This window comes from Natrix helvetica (assembly GCF_964273705.1).
Source record: "Natrix helvetica genome assembly, chromosome: 1".
NCBI classification, from domain to species: Eukaryota; Metazoa; Chordata; class Lepidosauria; order Squamata; family Natricidae; genus Natrix; species Natrix helvetica.
In genome coordinates, this window is record NC_138548.1 from 311,812,995 (window position 1) to 311,828,625 (window position 15,631).

A 15,631-nucleotide genomic window follows, 5' to 3' on the forward strand; every position below is an offset into this window, starting at 1 on the left:
CGGCCACGCCCACCCAGTTAATTGCATTGATAGGGAGAGGGTGGCAAACATCTCTACCGAGCCCCTCCATCCTATCCACTTCGAGACACTCCCCAATTCCTCGAGTGATTTCTGGATCTCACGATTCCAACGCCCCCCCCCGTATCCCACCTTCACCCCCCCCCAAAAAAATAAAACCGTCTGTCTCGTTTGGATCCCGAATATAAAAACACCGAGGAAGCAGAACGTGAGAAAATGTTTTAAAACGATTTATTGAGAACAAAAAACACGAGGAAAACTTGTATTTAAAAAAAGGCATTTGAAGACGAAACCTGAAAAGGACGATACAAAATCTTGTAGGCGAAGGTGAACGGCACTTTCCCCTCCCCCACCCGCCCCCAGATGCGACTAGATACGTATTTCAAACCTGCAGTGATTGCGCAAGTCTCCGAGGTAAAAATCAGCTGCTCTGCTGGTCACTTGGTCCCATGCGACCGCTCTCCCCTTCCCCGCCCCCCGAATCCCGCATGCAAGCGCCGCCAGCACTTCAGGCCCAGGAACTGGGCGGACGCCCGTGCATCCAACAGGCTGTTGCCATGGCATCCTAGCCTTTAAAGAGGGGGCGACCGAGATTGCTGGTAGTTCAAACTTTAGGAATCCACCAAGGGTGGCCCTCCCCCTTCCCCTGCAGTAAAATTGGGGGCTGATGAAGAGGGACCGAACCTCGCCCAGATATGGGGGTGGGTGGGGGGAGGAAAGAAAGTATTTACAACGACATCACGTTACTTTTGCAGAACACAAAAGCAGAAAAAGCAAGCTTCCAATGGCAACCGTATTCCAATAAAAAAAGAAAAGGGGGCGAGGTTGAAGGTAATAAACCCCTTTCCAACGATCCAAAATGTCCCAATGATCTCGACAGGGGTCTGGTAAAAGCGAAGTGCTATTTTACACAGGCTCGCCCTTCCAAGGGAAGAAATGATGCAGAAATGGGGCCAAAAAAGACAAAAAATAACGAAAATATCAAAGCTGGAAACATGGCTCTGTGCTTGTGAGCTAAAAGTCAAGTGTCGTCTCGGGGCGAAAGATAACGGAGGCCGGTATCTTCTTCCCTCCACGTCGGAGGCCGGCAGTCTCATTTCCTGCTCTTGAGAGCCTTTGGTTTCGCCGATTTTTTCACCTTCTTGGCGCTGGGAGAAGGAACGCTCTTCTTGGGGGCTTTCTTCGCTTTCACCTTGTCTTTCTTGGGGGTCCCGCCGCCCGCGCCTTTCTTGTGCGATTTCTTCTCCAGCTTTTTGCTCTTGGCGACGGGCTTCTTCTCGACCTTTCGCGAAGTGGATGCGACGACCGCCTTCTTGTGGGATTTGGCGTGGGAGCCGCCGCCACCGCCTCCTCCGGCGCCTCCTTCGCTTCCCCCCTCCAGCTTTTTCCTGTTGAGCTTGAAGGAGCCGTTGGCGCCGGTGCCTTTCACTTGGAGCAAAGTGTCGTTTTGCACCAGCGCCTTTATGGAGTATTTGAGGTAGGTCCGCCCGTTTTGCTGGTCGAACCAAGCCACTTTCTTGGCTTCGTTGTAGATTTTGGCCAGCGAGGAGCCATTACGCTCGCCCAGTTTACGGATGGATTCCACCACCAGCTGGCTGTACTTGCCGGGCTGGTTCTTTTTCTTGTTGTTTTTCTTCTTCTTGGATGGGGACAGCACCGACACGCCACCTTTGGCTTTCCTGGCCGCCCCTTTCTTTTCCGGAGCCAGAGGCGCCTCTTCTGCTTCGGTCAGCGGCAGGTCAGCTTCTTCCAGTTCAACAGACATGCTGGAAAAAAACGCGCTGGCTTTCAGCCCAAAAGTGTTGGGAACGAACGCTCGGCTTGACCCTCGGAGGTTTTGTTTTCCTGCGGGGCTGCTCTCGGTGGCGGGGTCCCGGGTCAGCGGAGACGAGAAACAATCAGAGCGACCGAGCACGGCTATGCTCAACGCCGCCGGAGAAAAGCAATCTGCCTGGGCGGGCTTCGTCACCGCTCTTTATATGCGTCAGGAGCGGACCATGTTGAGAACAACAACAGGGAGCGAGAAGCCAAGCTCTGAATTGTGCTTTTTGTGGCCCCTTCGCCGAGCTCTCTTGCACGCGTCCGGGGCCGCAGGGACGAGATGCCTTTGGCATCTGCTGCTCCCGACGGTACCTGATCCAGCTGCCTGGTTGCTACAGTTTTCCGGACCCGGGAAAGGCTCTTCAGAGGCGATTTTAAAGGCGCACCCTATACTAGGGAAAGACAGAGGATAGGGGCGCCCTATATGGAGGGCTCTGCGCCTCCTAGAAAGAGCCCCAGCTCCCGGGGAGCGCGTGGCTCAGGTAGGAAAGCGGGGCCCGCGGGTCTCTGTCCGGTCGGGGGGCGCTGACGAACCTCGGGGGGAGCGCTAGCCCGGGGTTAATTTGTTGTAACTAACACACTGGACGCCCTCACGTGGTCGGCTGCAGCAGCACGGAGCCGGCGAGCAGTTTTCAGGGGGGTCCCCGCCCGAACTGGAGGGGCCGTGACTCAAGATACAGCGGGGTTCAGAAAGGGCAGGAGTTGGCCCGCCACAAATGGCAGCGGTCATCATGCCGTAACCCGAGTGCGGAGCTGAGTAGAATCCCTACCCGCATCAAGTCCTGGTGAATGAGGGTTTTTTTGGGTCTAGAGTTCAAAAAAAATCCAACCCAAAAGGATGTGGCAGAGAAAGGGACGCTGTCGGTATAAAACCTTTGCGGCCAGAGGGATAGAAAGTTGCCTTTTACACACCCTGGTGAAATAGCGATGAGCCACCACCTTTCGGACAGAATTGGGAGAAGCCAAAAGGTGGTCAACAGGGGCGCAAATTTCTCGCGCTGACTTTGGGATTCGGCACGCATTGGGATGGGTGGCAGGACGGCAGCTCCTTTAAATTACTGGCGGCGACGAGGCTTGAACTTGGAGCAAGGTGGGCACACGTGTTTAAACGCGTTTGCCCGCTCGCTTTTTTCAAATCGCGAAAACTTTGGAAAGGAGCGCGGCGCGAGGGAGCGCAACGGGGGGGGGTCACCCCTTCCTCGTCCCACCCTCCTTTCGGTTGAAGAAGGGAGGGAAGAGAAGCACCCCTTTAAGTCACGGACGGCCTGGGGAGATTGGCGGCGGGAAAGCGGGAGAGCCATCGTCGCTTAATGGCGGAGGAGAGCCGGATTTCCAGACACACCTTCCATTCCCCGGTTTCAGAGAAAACAGAATTTTGGAAAAGAAGGGCGACATTTCGGAGAGGACGCCTCTTATTCCTCCTCCTCCTCTTGCCTAGCAACCGCCTTCCAAACCCCGCATTTTGGAGCCGGCTGCGGAAGGCGGGCGCGGGGAATATTTGCTTGTGTTTTTGTGTGATGGTTTGAAATGAGGGCGGGGGAAAAAATCCCCGTAGGAGGCGGTGGGTGGGCTGGTTGCTCGCTTTAAAGCCGCTGCAGCTGGAGAACAGAGCGAAAGAGAGGAAGGAGGGAAAACGTCTCTCCGTGGAGAGAAGCAGAATTAAAGTGAAATGTCGCTGCTAAGAGGGAGAAGGTTCGTCCCTCCACGGATTCTTGCTCCTACTGCTGCTGCCTGCATCCCCATGGACTGGGGCCACCCCAAAAATTGCCACCCCGCCAGTGGCGGATTAAGGCTCATTGCCCTAAGCATTGACAAATCTTGGTGCCCCCTCCTTTGTACTCTTATCAATCTGCACTCTATGGGCATAGAATTTATCCCGGAATGGAGCTGTAAAGAGCTGTAAAACTGACATCTTTGATATGTTCCCCTTCTGCCTAAGAACGTATCTCACCTTTGATCTGTGCCCTTCACAGCAGGGGGCCAAATGACCAATCCTGACAACAGAGGAAAGAGATAATGCTGATAAGGCTAGTGAGGAGTACTGTAAAGCCAGGATGTTATTCTATGATGTCTCTAACTATATAAAAAGGAGCTACACTTTATCTGAAGAGTAGTTCTTCCTGCATATGTCTATTGGGTTTTTTGGATATTCTATGTAATCTTTCTTTTAACTTTTGTAATATGTGTTCTTATGTTGTACGCAGCCCTGAGTCCTTTGGGGGGGAGGGTGGCATATAAGTCCAATAAACCTAAACCTAAACCATATCCTTGGGGTATGATGGGAACAACTGACCATCATGTCTTTAAACTTTGATCAAAGATTAAACGCTGATTCTTATTCAAGCCTCCCGTTTAAGTCTCATGTTTGGCTCATTGTGACTTGGATGTGTTCTCAAACTTCTATGGGTCTCAACTATACATACTGTACAAATCTTGGTCTTTTTCCCCTTTCTCAACTTTGTGGTACCCTAAGCACATGCTTAGTCTGCTTAGTCTGCTTAATGGTTAATATACCACTGCACCCCGCCTTGCTCTGCCCTCACTTAACAATGCTAAAAGGCCAAATGCGGAGCAGGGCGATGAGAGGAGCCTCATGATCGGGGACAGTCAGCGGGCCAACTGCGCCATCCCTCTCGCCTGTTCAACCTGGGCTTGGATTTAAGAATGGAGTTTGCGCAGAAAAGAACTCGGCGAGCATCGCTGCAGCTGTTGGCTTGGGATTCCGGTGGATTGAAACCAGAAGGTTGTTCACGATTTAAACGCAAGAATTGGGGCCAGAAAACAGATTTTTTTTTGCAGTTGGTTAGAAGCGCCTTCCATATTTGATTTTAAACACCAAAAGGAGTCAGAGCTGCTTGGTTCTAGGGAGGTCAATCCCAAGATTAGAAACTTTTTCCAAGGGCTGAGATCCTGGGCTTTTCTTGCTGTGGTCTTTGGCTGCCACAAACACTTAGATGGCTTCTCTCAAAACTTTGCAAGGAAATCAATTTCTCTCCCTCTCACCTGCATCTGACTTAGCCATTAGATCAGTTTTCCACACTCAGATGCTTGCAGACTCCCAGAATCCCAATGTGTTTAAACACATTCGTTTTAACCTTAATAGCATTTAGACTTCTATACCGCTTCAGTGCTTTTACAACCCTCTCTAAGCGGTTTACAGCATACACTGTACTTAACTTCCTGTTAAAAGGAAGTTGAAAGCTTGTTGGTTTTACTGATCCAGTGTTCAGCAATTTTCTAGTAGCTATTTTGTTTGTATGTTTTAGTAGTATTAAGAAATTCTTTAGAAATTTTAATATCTTATTTAATATCTTGCTCAGTAACAACCACAATACTTGTAAATCATTCCCCCAGCTGAACTGAGAGATTAGGTTCTACATCAGAATACAGATAGTCCTTAATTTACAACAGTTCACTTTAGTGACTGTTCAAAGTTACAACAGCACTGAAAAAAGTGACTTAGGACCATTTTTCAAACTTAGGACTGTTGCAGCAACTCCATGGTCATGTGATTTACATTCAGATGTTTCACAACTGATTCACATTTATGATGGTTGCAGTGAGCATCCCAGAGTCAATTATGGTGTAACCAGAATAAGAACAATCTTTTGGGTGGAGCTTGATGTACTTCCTCTAGTCCTGTCAATTTTTGTGTAAAATGCATGCTGGGAGAGCATCAGCCAAGTTCCATTGCATGAATTGCTATTTTTCAGACAGCAAGCAATAAACATGACTTGGAGATGGCAGCCAATCAGAGATTTGGAAATGCCTTCAGCATGTCCTGTGATTGGCGCTGTTGCTTTTTCAACTGGTCTTAATTTCTAACTTTTTGAGGACTGAAAACCAGGAAAGGCATGAGAGGGAGCAAATATGTGACTCATCACATAAATGCTATGATTTATGTGCTTGTGTCAGATGTTAGGACATAAGCACGTAAGGCTGACATTTGTTTGTCTACTTCGACATTTATGCGTCCTCATTTTACCATCATTGTGGTTTTCTTTAGATACCTCTTCTGGAAACTATTCCACTTGGACAGATTTGGGGCATTTGCATAACATGAATTGTCTGTTCTGAATTAATAATTCTTTTCTCCCTTATTGCTGACTGAGCTTTGGTGTACTTTTATTACATTATTATTTCATTACAAGAGAGAGACAGACACCAATAGAATCTAGACCACTATATAAAATTAACAAATATAACCAGTAGGAAAAATATAATTCTATAAAAGTATATTTTAAAATGAATAAATAATACGATAACAGTTGAAAAGTACCTTGGAGATCTTCTAGTCCAGTGATGGTGAACCATTTTGTAAACGTATGCCAAAATGGTGTGTTTGTGTGTGTGATAGCGCGTGCATGGCCCATGCCCACAATGCAACGTGCCCCACACACGTGCGCATGATTACCCCGTATGCAGGGGGGGGGGTGTTTCATCCTTCCCAGGTTCAGGAAAGCCTCCGTAGCCTGGGGAGAGCAAAAAATGGGCCCAATGGACCAACTGGAAGTTTGGAAGTGTTCCGTTTCTGGCTTCCGGAGGGCCAGGGGAGGCCCTTTTCACCCTCCCCAGGCTCTGGAGGGGTTCCTGAAGCCTGGGGAGGGTGAAAATGGCCTCTCCCGGCCCTCTGGAAGGCCAAAAATCAGCTGGTTGGTGCGCACATGTGTGCTGGAGCTGGCTCATGTGCCGGCAGATCTAGATTTATGTGTCACCTGTGGCATGCATGCTATAGGTTCACTATCACGGTTCTAGTCCAAGCCCTTACTCAAGCAACAGGGCCTATACCATTCACAAATGGATGCTCAATTTCTTCTTGAAAGCCTTCAGTGATGGAGCACCCAAAATTTCTCAAGGCAAGCCATTTCACTGATTGTCTGCACAGTAAGGAAATGTCTCTTAAATCTAGGTTGGAGCTCTCTTTAATGATCTTCCACTCATTACTTCTTGTTCTGCCCTCAGGTGTTTTAGAGAATAAGTTGACCCTCTCTTTTCTAACTGCCCCTCAATATTGGAAGACCGTTATCATGTCACCTCTGGTCCTTCTCTTTGTTAGACTAGATATATCAGTTCCTGCAACTGTTTATCGTATGGTTTAGTCTCCAGTCCCATGCTCAAAAAATCCAAAGTTCTTCATAAACTAATATATTCCAGGTTTTGAGTATACATGTTCAGCACTACACTCTTCCTAAAATCATCTTATAATAACGTATTACATCAAAACAGGACAACTATAGAATAAGTTTGCACTGTGTCAAATTAAATTTTCAGCAATGAGAAGTTGACATCCAGCCCTTTCTAAGCATATGCTGATATATCCAACACACATAGAAAACATTTTTTGGGTATTCACATAGAAAACATATTAATCCTGTATGGCTCAAGTTTTGCACATAATGCAAATTCAGATAGAATATTACAAATTCTTGTCTTGATAAGATAGAAGTTCAGCTTCATGTACACAGTCTTATTTCCCAGAGATATTAGATACATACAGATTCAAATTACTACTGATTGTTTAACAAACATGTGAAGCTATAATATCTTTGGAAAGGGTGTTCTGTGACCTGTAAAGAATTTCCAGATGTCGTAAAGTGTCATGTCACTCACCCATCCCCTCTGGTCACATGATCAACAATCTGGAGTTTAGCAACCTATTTGTATTTACAACCATTTGCTAAATGCCCTTCAATCATGTGATCACATGTGATAAAAAAAGAGCCATGGTGGCCAGTGGTTAGAATGCAGTATTGCAGGCTAATTTTGCCAACTGCCAGCAGTTCGATTCACACCAGCTCAAGGTTGACTCAGCCTTCTAGGTTGGTAAAATGAGGACCCAGACTGGTGGGAGCAATATGCTGACTCTCTAAACCGCTCAAAGAGAGTTGTAAAGCACTGTGAAGTGGTATATAAGTGCTATTGCTATCACCATTTGCAACCTTTTCTGCTAGCTTCCCCAGAAAGTCAAGAAAGCGGGCAGGGAAGGTTGCAAGCTACTGCTGCCTGTTAAAGGAATCCCTCTTGTCTGGGAGTGGAGGGGAGGCAGCAAAAGGCAGATAGAATATCTCAACTCCATATGGACTTGAGATTCCTTCCTGACAGGACAGCTCTTTGAAAGGGCTGCCCTCCAGGAGGGATCTCGGCTGAACTTTCCAACCAGGGGTGGGTTCCTGCCAGTTCTAACCTCTTCTATAGAAGAGGTTCCACAAATCTACAGTGCCCTTTAGAACCGGTTCCAGCTCCCCCCCCCCCAGCCACACATCATCAAGATGAAGAGCGAGAGAGGAATTCTAGGAGTTGAAATCCACAAGTCTTAAAGCTGTCAAGTTTGAACACTCCTGGGTTTTTTTTCCTAAAGGGTTAGGGGTGCAAGGGTCTTGTAGTTTGACAGCTTTAAGACTTGCGTGTTTCAAATGCCAGAGTTTCTGAGCCAACATTTTGGTTGCTAAGCAAGAGCGTTGTTAAGTGAGTTTCACCACATTTTACAAGTTGGCCACGCCCACCCAGTCACATGGCCAGCAAGCCACTCCCACAAAGCAGGCCACACCTACATAAGAGGTTCTAAAAAAAATTGAAACCCACAGTGTTTCCAACCGACCAAAAGATTCCTTCTCCCCTCCATCCACTGAGTTGAGAGTCCTTTCTTGGGCTGTAGGAATGGAATTAAACCCTGAAGGAATGTAATCATGTTCCTGCAGCGTGGTGAAAGATTTAACTCAAGAGGGGAGGGGAAACCTCTTTGTCAGACTGTAGGAAAACTTAAAATCCTGAAGATTTTAGCTGTATTCTTGCAATTCAATGAAGAATCCCCTCCCCTGGACCCTCTCACGGCCTCTCTCACCTCCTCTACCTTCTAAAGTAGTGTACACTTCTTACATGAAAACCACTTAATGACCATGGGAATGTGATCTTGCAACTGCTTCACCCAACATCAGGTTGTTGTAAGTCAAATATTACCTGCAGTGTTATCTACATATCAAGTAAAAGCAAAGTGAAAATCTACATATTTTCTCTGTTACCCTCTTCTCCTGAATGCCACAAAAGTGCATGTTGTAGAAACTGGGACAATCTGTAGATTAAATTAGCATAAAGTAGATCTAAAACCTTACCATGGCACATACTATACTTCCACAGTGTTTAATAATAAATAAGTCTCCATACACTTGATCTGGAACACCAAAAGATTTTTTTCAGATTATTCTCCATAACCTCTTAACGGTATTTATCACTAAATTATCTGTTATATTTAATCTGTCTACTGAACAATCCTACTGATGAATCAAAAGCCTGTGCTTTATTAAAAATGAGAAAGGAACACCATTTCTCAACTTCTTTGACATTAAAAAAAATTCTCTTACTCTGAGCAATATATGGAAATAGTAGAAAAATGAACTGGGATATTTTTTTAATTAAAAGGTGGCAATGGCAAATAATTTCTAGCCAAGAGTATTTGCAAAAGTATCTCAAATAATCACTAAGGGCTCACCCAGACTCTTTTATGTAACTGGGGTAGATGTTGGAAAAACATATAATATTTAGTTCTTGTGTATTCAGCACCTTTAACATTCTGTTATCAGAGAGGATCTTGAGCTTACAAATTTTGAGGAAGTGAATAAAAGTTCTTAGGGCTATCAAAGTAGACACACGTATATTAGATCCGCATGCCTTTTAGTTATGACTATCAGAAGTGATATGTGGCTGGTTTCAGCTGTTGTAAATTCCTCCTATCTACTGTATACAGTAGATACAGTAAATTCCAGTTTCAAACCAGCCTGAAGGAAGTGGAGTTTCAGATGTCTTCCAGGTTAAGATACAGTATTGAGATGACTTTGATTGGTATTGTGGATGATTTCAGGATGGTCTAGAATCAGGTCCTATTTGATCTCTCAGTGACCATCTATGCTCTGGTTAGTCGCAAGGGGTTGTGAAAAGAGGGCACTTTCAGATCTGCCCCAAAACTTCGACATTTAGGAAAGAAATACCTGTCAGGCACCTTATTTCAGCAGTTTCTTACCTTCATAGTTTGTAATGGGAGAGAAGTCTTCACTTTGCTTTATTAATGAACTAAGTTCAATGCATGAGTAGAACAATTGTCCATGATTCCAAAAATGCTGCTTCTAAAGTACAGCTCTTTATTACATTCATGGATTGCCATTATGCCCAAATCTTTACCCGGAAAGAATGTTTAAATCCTGTCTTTGGAATGTGATACTTATGGAGGTAAAAGGACTCAAAAGCAGAACATGTATAGAGCAGTGATGGTGAACCTTTTTGGCACTGAATGTCGAAAAGGTAGCATGCATGCATGCACTCATCAGGGCCATGCTCCGGAAAAAACGAACTTCTGGGTTCTAGCGTGCATACGCACCTGACGATCATCTGGCCAGCGAGCATGCACATACCAATTTTTGGCACTGCCTGATGTGTGAAGAGATTGCTGAACTTCTGGGTTCTGGTGCGCATGCGCACACTAGTTTTTGGCACTGTCCCACGCGTGAAGGACAGCTGATAGTCACGCGTGCATGCATGCCAGAAAGTCGGAAGACGAACAGGCAAGGCCGCACGTGCTAGGCAACATGGCTTTGTGTGCCACTTTGGGCACGCATGCCGTAGGTTCATCATCATGAGTATAGAGACTTCTATCAAGCCCCTAAATTTCAAGTGAACGTAAGTGGGGTTTTTTTCTATCATTCTGAACCTGCAGACATAGTTTTGCATACAAAGTAAATGCAATAAACATTTTGTAACCAGATGTTAATAACCCAAGTGCCAAATCGATCTGGCGAAGTTAGCACAACCTTCCTTTAATTAAGCACTGTCATCCATCAGGACCCCCAAACTGCCTGTCATCTGGAATGGGCCTCCCCTTGAGATCTGAGAGCCCCCACCCCCGCTAGCGTTTTAAGAGGCCTAAAGACGGGGATCTTTACTAGGCCTTAGTAAGGATGACTGAAGCCTCCCTTTAAGCTTTGTTTCCACCCAATTTGTTATTCTGCCATCTCTAGCCCTTTTTTTGTGCCTTGCTTTTATTGTTTTCATGTTTTAAAGCATTTGCAAACTGACCAGTCTCTCTGGAAATTCTGTGGAACATAAATTCAATAAATAATAAAATAGCAGAATCCTACAATCTTCATCAGTTCATATTTTGGTTAGTCAAGAAAAAACAGGAAGTCGTGACTCATGCAGACCAGGTTATGATATTTTTTCACATTTGAAACTTTTTTAAAAAAAAATCAAAGTACAGTATTCAAGTATAATAAAGTATTCAAGAACCTTTGTTGTTTTGTTGGGCTCTGGCTGAATGATAGACCTTGAATTCTGAGTATAACATGCCCAATGAAAAAATGCTAGTTTTCCAAATATCCTTCTTGAAGTCCTGTAACATTTTCACACTGGGTCCATTAGAAAAGAAAACTACACAAGTAAACAAACTTAATGGTTACTAATCACTTGAGACTCCAAAGAGTAAAATAACAATTTATCTTCTTGTATTGATTGGTAACATATTAGGGCACTAATGTATTGGATTCAAACAACTGTGCTACTTTGAGGGCAAGTGGCCTGAAGGCTTTCTGCATAACCTTTAACCTCATGAATCCAGAGGGAACAGGGCTTATGCAATCATCAAATTTCCTGTACAGCAGAATTTATAGCTTTTCCTGCATTCATTTAGTGAATAATGGCATGCTGCTTACATTTATGCCATTGATTTTACATACACTGAATCAATAATGCTTATGGGGCAAAACCCTCTATTGTCTCAGAGACTATTATAGACTTTTTAAAGCAATGTTGGAAGGGAGAAGACAATGTTGTCTTCTCCCTTCCAGTGCAGCTTAAGTTATTCCAACTTTTAAATTATTTTTCTCTCATCTATCTAGTGGAATTTCCCTTGGCACATTCAATCATAGAAGTTAAGATATGGAAGGGATCACCTAGTCCATGGCTGTCAAACTCCTGGCGTCACATTGCCATCACGTGATGTTTCATGACGCTTTTTCCCTTCGCAGGGATGGGCGTGGCCTGCGTATGATGCATGTGGTCCGTGGGCTGCCAGTTTGACACCCTGACCTAATCCAACCCCCTATCCAGTATAGGAACCGATTACTACAGCATCCTTGTCTGCTTATATACTTCCAGAAAAGGAGATACTACTTCTCAAGGCAGTTCCATTGTTTAATAGCTGGTATGATCAGGAAATTTGCTCCAATGCCCAGATGAAATCTACTTCCTTGTCATTTAAACTCATTGCTTTTTCACCTGGCTTCTGGAACAACACTGAACATTTTTCTCCACCTCCTACCTAGGTGACAGCCCTTCAGATATTTGAAGACAGCTGTCATTTTCCCATACAACACTTATGTTGGTTGACCACACAGATGCCTCTCAACTATTCCTCATGTTTTCCACCCAGACCCTTTAAAATATCAGCTGCTGTGCTCTGGACATTCTGAAGGTGATAAACATCCTTCCTAAAATACAGTGCCCCAAACTGCTAGCAATGTTTGAAAGCAGTCAGATCAAAAGAGAATGAGTTCTGTTGATCTTGAGACTTAACACCCTATTGAAGCAACATAGGGTAGTATTTGTATTTTTCACATGTCCATAAATGCCGATTCATGTTCTCCTTGAGACCAAGTCTCTGAAATCCTTTTGTATGAATTGTGGTCCTCTTCCAGTCTGTATTCGTGCTTTTGCACAGACTTTTGCATGTTTCTCAATTGAGATTCAACTTGGTTTCTGAACAGCTTCTGAAGATCTTGTTGAAACATGGTCTTTTTTATAAAGCACCTGCGCATTCACTCTCTCCCCATTTATAGTTTGCAAAATCAACAATCATATTTTAAACTCTTCATTTATTAAATTCCCCAACAGACACGAATGCTCTGTACTGAACATGATAGAGAGACTTACTACTGGTGCTATAGCAGTAGTGCTTCCTCCTGCCCTAATGTGAAATTTATATACATACACTCATTATCCATACATGAAGAATAATTTTGCACTTGTATTATCATATTCTTCTGTGGAATTTCTTGGCCTCCTAAAATTACAGGTTGTAAGGTGAATAAAACAATTGCCAGTGGGGGAAAAAAAAGCCAAGCAAGTTTATGTTTAAGATATTATATTTGTCATGATCGTCTATAATTTAAATACAACTCTAAAAAGGAACAATGTTAATCAATAGTTTTGAATCACTATCCACTATCACTATATCGCTCTTTAGGGGTTATCTAGTTAAAGATAGATTGTGGTAGATTTTGTAACCCATGCTGAACTCTTCTCTGACTATGCTTCTGATGTGCAACTATTTTTTTCACACCAATTGCAATCAGGGAACATTCCAAAGTGTAGATTATTATATAAAAAAGCCTTAATAGTTTTTGAAAAAGAAAACTTTCTATTCTCTTACACCTGAAAAAAATTCTCAATATATTGCAGCCTTTGGAACCAACAAAATGTCTCAGTGAAAATAAGATGGCCTAGTCCTGTCCTTCATGAAAATGATGCTAAGGAATAAAAATAACTCAACAATTCTTCTCTGTGTCCTGTTTCTTCTCTTAGTGAGAACACTAATGCGGGTCGTCATCCTTCTGCACTCCTAAAAAGCTTGGCATAGAAAATTAGAGTTTTCTGTCCAAATATGTATCTTGTCTGACATTTATAAATTGTGGATAAAAAGCTTTTCATAACAAGACAAAACTCCAGGTACCAAATGCTCTTCCTCATGATTCTGATCAAAACATGTTTAGCAGCAATGATCCATGTGGAAATCACAGAGTATTTGTCAACAGGAAACCAGAGCCCAGACACTGACCATGCATTCAATCCATGCTGAAGACCCAGTCTTCACAATGATGGTTGATCACATACCCAGGACATGCTCCCACCAGAACCTATGAGCAACAGCAGCAGATTAAGAGTAACATTTCATAGAATACTATCTGACCTGAGCTAAACTACAGCTGCATTCATATGATTCTGCATAGGCAGAATCATATGTAAGACAAATGGAAGTTATTATTTTGGGAAGAACAAAAACAAACTAAAGCACTTTAGATTTTATATACTTCAGTTTAGCTCAGTTCAATATGCAGAAAACATGCCAGGGGCTTTTGTAATATGTGTCAAATTCTTAATTAGATATCTTAATTATCACAAGTTGGTATACATAATGTTGAGAACTTTTAGACATTTTAATATAAACCTCTAGTTAATTGGAAAAAGGAAAGCAGGGTTTCCAACATTCTGTACTACGGCCTTTTTTGGGAACGGAATTACATAAATAAATATGAACTGCAAAAATAAAACTACAAACCCAAAGATAGAACAAGAAGAGAAGCACAGGCACTTGAAGGGCCAATGTCTGCTTCACCATGATCACTATCTCTTTCTTATTAAGTACTAGGCGGAGAGTTTTGGGAAGTGGGAGTAAGCAGTATTCCAGGAAGTGACTCTTGCACAAACCAACTGCCATCTATCCCTCTTAAGCCACTTTCAGGACAACACAATCATGGCCTAATGAGATCCTGACAGAACTTGCCATACTACATTAAGCAATAATATGACTCATGATTTATTCAATTTTAGCTTATCAGAATTGCTTAATAACTGCAACTTATTTGACAAGATAATTAAACGTTCTTCATGGAAGATATGAATTCCATCACTTTACAATTTAACTGGCACAATAAGTTTGACTATAATGTTTATGCAAGCAACATCCAGTGCCCAAGTTGGCTTTGTTCATTTCAATGAATTATTCTGAGGAGCAGAGTACGCATCAACATTACATATTCACCAAATTAAAGAGATTGATAAAGCAAATAATCTGCCATTCCCACTTAATAGAAGGAAATATAATGACCAATAACATTTGTTCAGGAATTTTTCTTTCTAGAGCACCAAGTTTTTCACTGCCATAAAGCAGAAGCTACTACCTAAGGACAAAATAGAATTAGAATCTCAAAGAACTGAGAAGCCAGTAATTTTCATTTTGGTCTCTTTGTTAATTTGAAATTATACTCTATAAGCAACATTACTTTAACCTAATTCTTTTAAGAACTACCATATTTTTAAGTTATCCATCTCACCATTTTTAGAATTACAATTAGGACTTTCGGATGTTGTCTTATGCGGTACCTGAAATTTTGAATACCAGTTTGAAATGACATTTCCTATCAATCAAAGTCAGCTCTGTCTTGTAAAGTTAAGTCAAATCATATCCATATTGATGCAATCTACCGACATTATCCTATTGCAGGGGTGTCACACTCACATTGTCACGGTGGCATCACGTGACATATCGGGAATTTGCTAAACCGGACTGGGCGTGGCCAGCACGTGATGCATCCGGCCTGCAGGCCAGGAGTTTGACAACCTTGTCCTACTGGAATTGCTTCTTCAGAGACAATCTTTCTTTAGCTCATGTGGCTTCTGGAGACCTGCTCTAGAGAATTGTGGCTTCCCTAGTAGGAGATTTTTAAGGAAACTGGAGATCCCCAAGAGTTAGAAATAGTTCCAAAATAGGAAGATCATGGCACTTATAATGTCCAATTCTGCTTGAGTGACATACAACAAACAAACCAATTGTACTATTAGAAATGTGGCTTCCAATCTCTACAGATAATCCTGAAACTGTATAAAAAAAAATCCTTGTTACACTTGATGTTAGGAACAGACTTTCACTATTAGATATGAATTGGCCTCCCCCCTTTGCATATGTGTTCTCCAAAACCTAACAGCTTCTGGAGTAAATCTGGGAGCACATATTGGGTAAGTCTGAATCAAT

The 15,631-nt window shown here is 43.2% G+C and overlaps 1 protein-coding gene across 1 annotated transcript; it reads right to left on the minus strand.

The window, feature by feature from the left end:
- Positions 1–227: 227 nt before the first annotated feature.
- On the minus strand, positions 228–1,974 carry H1-10 (H1.10 linker histone). The gene has a single exon (XM_081936390.1). It carries the CDS (start codon positions 1,781–1,783, stop codon positions 1,112–1,114), a length of 672 nt encoding a protein of 223 aa, XP_081792516.1. The 5' UTR covers positions 1,784–1,974; the 3' UTR covers positions 228–1,111.
- Positions 1,975–15,631: the final 13,657 nt, after the last annotated feature.